The following is a 6855-nucleotide window of genomic DNA, read 5'->3' as shown; positions in this document are numbered from 1 at the left end:
ATGTATGTGTACGGCTGTGTTTTGCAAATTTTTGTGCTTGTTACTCATCCAGCGAGTATGCAGTCATCGTAATTATTGCAGCAACACTAATAATAAATAAACCAAAAACTACAGTTATAGGTCGCAAGTTCGTGCTCGGCTGCATTTGCGGATTTTATGTATTTTACATACATGTATTTACTTATGCATGCAATATTGTTGTGGGCGAGCGCATAAAGTGAATGCCAATTCTGTACACTAACAACAACAACAACAACAGTAGCAGCAGCAGCAGTAGCAGTTAAATCTTATAAAGTGTGTACCAGTGTGTGTGTGTGTGTGTGGGCAGTAAGTGAAGCCCCAGTGCTCTCCATTTACATACGTACGTATTAACGTACATATTGTATATCATAAACGACGCCAGCTGTTGACTTCCGTCGATGCCCGGCTTTCATCTCAATGAAATGGGTGAAATGGTATTGGACGCCATCGATGAAATTGGCGTGGTCGATGTCTACGATCTGGCATCGGATATTGGCAAGGAATATGAGCGCGTTATGGATCGCTTTGGCACGGATGCCGTCAGCGGCTTGATGCCCAAGATAATCAATACGCTGGAACTGCTCGAAGCGCTGGCGACAAAGAACGAACGTGAAAATACAACCATACAGGAGCTGAAGGAGAAAATAGCACAGCTGGAGAGCGAGAAGCTGGAGAAGGCAGAGTTCCGGCGACGCTTTGAGAAAGAGTTGGAGCTGATTGAGGAGCAATGGCGCACCGAGACCAACGAGCTGGTTGACCTGGTGTCCTCGCTGCAGGATGAAAACAAGCGGCTGGTAAAGCAAACGCAAGACTTGCAATCCTCATCGGCGCAGAGCTCTGGCCTGGGCGCCAGCCTCACCGAGAGCATCATCAGCATGACCAACAATGAGCTGCATAGCGCACTATCCGACACGCAAGTGCTGCAGCGGCTCAAGGAGCAAATCTACAAGCAACGCGATGAGCTAAAGCAACGCGAGCGTGAGCTGCAGGACAAGTACAGCGAGCTGGAGCATGTGAGTAACTACAGCTTAAGTGCGGCTCAAGCTAAAGACTTTTTTGTTTGCAGGTCAATATACAAGCGGAGCGCTTGAAGGCATCGGAGCGTGATACGCGGCGCCGGCACAAGCTGATGCAGGCGCAGGTAAAGACTTTATGCGAGGAGCGCGCTGATTTCTTAGCGCAGCTGCAGGATCAGTGCCGCGAGATTAATCAGCTGCGCAAGCGTTTGGGCTTGGCCGAAAAGGAGAACGAGGATCTAGTGCAGTCCTATGACGATGATCTAAACGATCCCAATCGACCGCGTTATACGACGCGCGAGCTCAAGGAGCTTATAAGCGAACGCGATGACTTGCTGACCACCATTGACAGTCTCAACGAGCAGCTGGCCGAGCTGAAGCCAAGCAAGCGCACGCGTCAAGTGTCCAGCTCCGATGACAGTGATGATGATGACAACGAGGCCGACGATGGCGTCGAAGCGGATGTAGATGATGCACATGTGGCTGGCGAAACGTGCGTAGACTTGGCTTACTCAGCTTATAGCTAACTAATTAATTATTTATAGGCCACCTGGACATGATGCGCCAGTGCAGGGGCCATTGCCCTATGAGCCAGACGATGCACCCTGGAAGAAGAGCTCCGAGTCGGGCATACGCAAGTTGTGAGTTTGTGTAGTTGCCACAGCTAACAACTAAATTTAATTTAAATTGCATTGCCTTGCAGCTTCCGCAAGCTCTTCTCTGATCCAACGGATGGCAGCAATACATTCCCAAAACGTTCCTTGGCCACGCTCTCGAAGATGGCGCTATCGGCCACACCCGGCAGCGGCAACGAGCCGAAGTAAATGCCTTTTTAGCCTAAGAGCCAAGTGAGGCTTCAATTTCATTCATTTTTCACACTTTTTTCTTCAATTTGTGTTTATTTTTTGCTGAACATGTTTGATGTAAATTTTTCTTTCGTTTTTCGTTTGTTTTTTATTTATTTTTAGTAGTCCCTGTCTGTCTATTGCTATGTTTTATATGCTCGCTAAGTATTTACCATTTTCTTTTATGCTGTACATAATTTACATAATCGATTGCTGTGCTATCATAATCTTAAGTTGTTATATCCTATTTTACTTGATTGTTAAATAACTCTATATTATTTATAAGACAACAAACACTCATATACTGACAAATACTACTACTACTTACTAAACTAAACTAATCCATTGACCAAAATCGAAGTAAAAATATGTTCTAGGCCTGACTAGCGGGCGGTAATGCAAACGGTAAACATTTATTAGCTACTTGGCTAACTATAGATTTATATTAACTAGTCTAACACACATACCCTATACATATGCAATATGATTCACATGAATGTGAATCTAGTAAATTGAAAAGACATGTTGTGAGTTTCTGAATGAATTTAGGCATCAATTAAATTAAAAATAATATCAAAGCGCGATTTTAACACAAAGTTCTGGCAAACGTGATTTCGGTATCAGTATTTGTAATCAACAATATGTATAAATTAACAAATTTGAAAAGTATTGTAGCTCTAGCTCTATCTCTATCTTAACTATAGTTTCGCGCTCTCTCGCTTTCGCTCTGTTGCTGTCTCTTTCCTACTAACATAAGCAAATTGTAGCTTTTTTTGGATAGCAGTTGCCCCAGTTGCGGCCTTATATTAAAATATATAATAACAACAACAAAACACACACACTCAAGCCAAATAAATTAGTAATTACTAAATAACAAATTAATCTTTAGCCAACGTTAAATTGTAGCGCATTGTTTGTTGACAATTGTTTAATAGTAATTATATATGAAAATTAGCCAACGCATTTTTAACCAACAATTTTTGCAAACAAATACGACTTAGCGTTGTTGTTAACAATTCTCAATTGATACCGTTATATACATACATACTTAGCTTAATCAAACAGTTTAACATTAGATAAAAGAGCAAAGACAACAAATCCTTAATAATAGTGAACTATTGATGAGCCACTAACCAAAACCACAATGTACAATGCCACAAACTGATAAAAAACAAAAAAAAACGAAAACAATTTTAACTATTAAATTTAATTTTAATTATCCGCTTCATATGGCTGCCAAATCGCTGCAAAGCTTTGCGCTCTATTTCTATCAAAATTTTCAGCTACATTTTCATATCTTTATGCCATTTTCCATATCAACATATCAGTTTTGATTGTGATCTGTAAGTTTTAAATTTGGCTGGCAGTGCAACAAAATGCGCTTTTATAAAAATATATATATGGTTTGGAAAAGCTTCTATATTGCTGGCTAAAACCATTTAAATTCTGATTTTGATGTTTTGTTTTTTAAATTGCAAGCAACGAGAAATGTGCCAAAGACTAAAAACGAATTCAGCGGTTGCCATTGATCCCAGATCTAAACAAATACACATACCATACACAATTACATAATAATAAACTAATACACAAACTCAAGAAAATATATTTGTTGTTTTTTTTTTTTTATAATATACATATACATATTTTAATTTAACAAAAAGAACTGGTCAAGCATATTCAAGAAAAGTTTTGTGTATTTGTACGAAATATTAAAGCTAACAATATAAATATACACGCATTATATATGCATATAATATAAATATACATTTATTATTATATAAACGTTGTGGTCACAAATTTCAAATTAATGAAATTTAAATGTTTTTAAGTTTGTTCTTCAACACATTTTGTGACTCAACGAGCTGATAAAACTGAAGCTGGCATTATATACATATATACAATATTAAATAAATTAATAATGTTAACTAAATTTATATACACGTATACATACATCAATAATTATGAATATAGTACATATATATAATTAACCCAATTACAAACAAAAAAACATTCAAATTATATAACAAGTGTCGATCGTTATTAACAAACATACATATGTATGTATATATGTGTGTGTGTTAATAAATAAAATCGTACTTAACATTTTATGCATTACATGCGGATGCGGTTAATAAAAATATAATACAAAAAATATATAGACTTACATATATTAGAAATAAAAATAAGTATTTAAATGGCGTGGGCTTTTAACACATTTTAAAAAGTTTATTATAGTTAACAACATTTTCTTACAATATTTTTAATTTTAAAACGAATTTTATTTTAATATTTTTGTATGTTATATATTTTTGTTAAGTTTGAATTTAAAACATTTTTGCTGATTCAAGTATTGGAATTTTAATTTTACTATGCCAAGAAATTTTTTTTTATAACTAAATATTAATTTAAGGTCTGCAATTATCGTAAACTTTTATTGAATTTCAAATTCTAATATAACAAGTGATTTATTTAGTTAAGCAACAAGATATGTTAAATTAAACGTTCGGAATTTTTTCTTCTTATATAAGTTAAATATTAATTCAAATTGAAATTTGGTTTTCCAAACTCTTAAGTCTTTAATTATTTATTGGTTTCAAAATTTTACTATATCAAATTGTTTTCTTTTTCATTTAAGCAAATGTTTTGTTAAATTTTAATGTACATAATGTGGAGTTGGCGATATAAGAACTATCGTGAGGTGGGATGAATTAGTTACTAACAGCAATGCAGTGATCAATAAATTATAGAGTAATCTCAGGCACAATAACATGAACTATACGTCTGGTAATTTACTTTACAAAATTGGACAACTCCTGAATAAAACGGAAACATAAATATGCAAATATATAAGTAAGCTCAACATTTTTGCATATAGTTGGTATCAATTCTTTTGCTGATTAGAATACACCAATTTCAGATTTAAATTACAGGTTATTGTATATTAAGCAACAAAGCATTTGTCACTTGCTGAATTTATTGGTGATTGATGAGAATCGATTACAACAGCCACATGCAAATTTCACCAATGTTTAGTACAGAAGTTAATCGTTGACGGTAAGCGCTGCTGTTAAATTTTTAGCTTATTGTCATACATTTTGCTGAACTGTTAACGTAACCAATTTGAATGCCAGCTGACCGTTACAAAAGCTGTCAGCACGAAAGCTATAGGTGCAGCCTGATGCATGTCCTGGCTAAAAGGCTGCGCTCTCGCTTTCGGCGTAGTCAGCGTGCTTTTTGCTACCGTAGAGTCGCCTTAATTTGATGAACTCAGCACGGAGAACTGCTGGCTACAAATGAGCGCAGCATCCAGCCACAGCCGTAAGCGTTACGGTTCGTTCTCCTTACGTATCAGCAGCTGCTTGCTGCGCCTGCTGTGCGCCTGGCAACGTGCTGACTCTTTCAGCTCACTGAGCGTGGCTTCAACCAGCACGGAGAGCGTAGCAACCAGCACGGCCGGACACGCTTCTCCTTACGTTTCAGCAGCTGCTTGCTGCGTATTCTGTGCACCTGGTAGCGTGCTGACTTGAAAACGTCTCAATGATGTCCTGGCTGCAAGGCTGCGTTCTCTCGCTCTCGTGGCACTGAGCGCGCTTTAGAGTCGCCTCAATTAGATTTGATGTACGGCACATTCAGTACATCCATACGCTTTGTTATCCTTACGCTGCGCGTTCTGTTCGCCTAATAACGTTTGCTGACTTTGAGGCCTCGCTACGAAGTCCTGGCTGAAAGGCTTCGCTCGCTCTTTCAGCGTATTGAGCGTACTTTTATTTTGCCGTAGAATCCCCTTATCCTTCCGCTGCGTGTTCTGTTCTCCTGCTAACGTTTGCTGACTTTGAGGCCTCGCTACGATGTCCTGGCTGAAAGGCTTCGCTCGCTCTTTCATCGCATTGAGCGTGCCTCTATTTTGCCGTAGAGTCCCCTCAATTTGCTATACTCCAGCATATCCGTATATGTATACGGTTCATTATCCTTACGCTGCGCGTTCTGTTCTCCTGCTAAGGTTTGCTGACTTTGAGGCCTCGCTACGATGTCCCAAAAGGCTTCGCTCGCTCTTTCAGCGAGCTGAGCGTGCTTTTATTTTAGCGTAGAGTCCCCTTAATCGATATACGGCACATCCTCCAGCATATCCGTATACGTATACGGTTCGTTATCCTGTGCATTCTGTTCTCCTGCTAACGTTTGCTGACTTTGAGGCCTCGCTACGATGTCCTGGCTGAAAGGCTTCGCTCGCTCTTTCAGCGCATTGAGCGTGCCTCTATTTTGCCGTAGAGTCCCCTCAATTTGATATACGGCATAGCCGCATACGCATACGGTTCGTTATTCCTACGTTCTGTTCCCCTAATAACGTTTGCTGACTTTGAGGCCTCGCTACGATGTCCAAAAAGGCTTCGCTCGCTCTTTCAGCGAGCTGAGCGTGCGTTTATTTTAGCGTAGAGTCCCCTTAATTTGATATACGGCACATCCTTCAGCAACAGCCGTATACGTATACGGCTCGTTATTCATACGTTCTGTTCTCCTGATAACGTTTGCTGAATTTGAGGCCTCGCTTCGATGTCCTGAATGTCTTTGCTCGCTCTTTCAGCGAGCTGAGCGTAGAGTCCCCTTAATCGATATACGTCACATCCTACAGCATATCCGTATACGTATACGGTTCGCTATCCTGTGCATTCTGTTCTCCTGCTAACGTTTGCTGACTTTGAGGCCTCGCTACGATGTCCTGGCTGAAAGGCTTCGCTCGCTCTTTCAGCGAGCTGAGCGTGCGTTTATTTTAGCGTAGAGTCCCCTTAATTTGATGAGCGCAGCATCCAGCTGAGCAGCCGTATACGTATACGTCACGTTATCCTTGCTGCTTGCTGCGCCTGCTGAGCGCCTGTTAACGCTGCTCAGTTGCTGAGGCGTATCTAGGCGTGGTGTGTGCCTGACCTTGAGGCTGCTGCGGCTGCTGCTGCTGCTGACAACAACGGACACACCCC

General features: G+C 39.7%; 1 protein-coding gene across 2 annotated transcripts; it reads left to right on the top strand.

Annotated features, from left to right (window-relative positions):
- Nucleotides 1-3468, top strand: LOC108607259 (RILP-like protein homolog). Of its 2 annotated transcripts, XM_017997945.1 has the most exons (5): nucleotides 1-1034; nucleotides 1088-1530; nucleotides 1583-1678; nucleotides 1741-1857; nucleotides 2006-3468. In XM_017997945.1, the coding sequence occupies exons 1-5, from the start codon at nucleotides 420-422 to the stop codon at nucleotides 2148-2150; spliced, it is 1416 nt and encodes a 471-aa protein (XP_017853434.1). In that variant the 5' UTR covers nucleotides 1-419; the 3' UTR covers nucleotides 2151-3468. The 2 variants fall into 2 exon arrangements, with proteins under 2 accessions (XP_017853434.1, XP_017853435.1); XM_017997946.1 differs by lacking the exon at nucleotides 2006-3468 and having other exon boundaries at nucleotides 1741-1946.
- The last annotated feature ends 3387 nt before the right edge of the window (nucleotides 3469-6855 follow it).

This window comes from Drosophila busckii, chromosome X, assembly GCF_011750605.1.
Source record: "Drosophila busckii strain San Diego stock center, stock number 13000-0081.31 chromosome X, ASM1175060v1, whole genome shotgun sequence".
Lineage (NCBI taxonomy): Eukaryota > Metazoa > Arthropoda > Insecta > Diptera > Drosophilidae > Drosophila > Drosophila busckii.
Note: the sequence above shows the minus strand (reverse complement) of the source record. Positions and strands in the feature narration are given on the sequence as shown.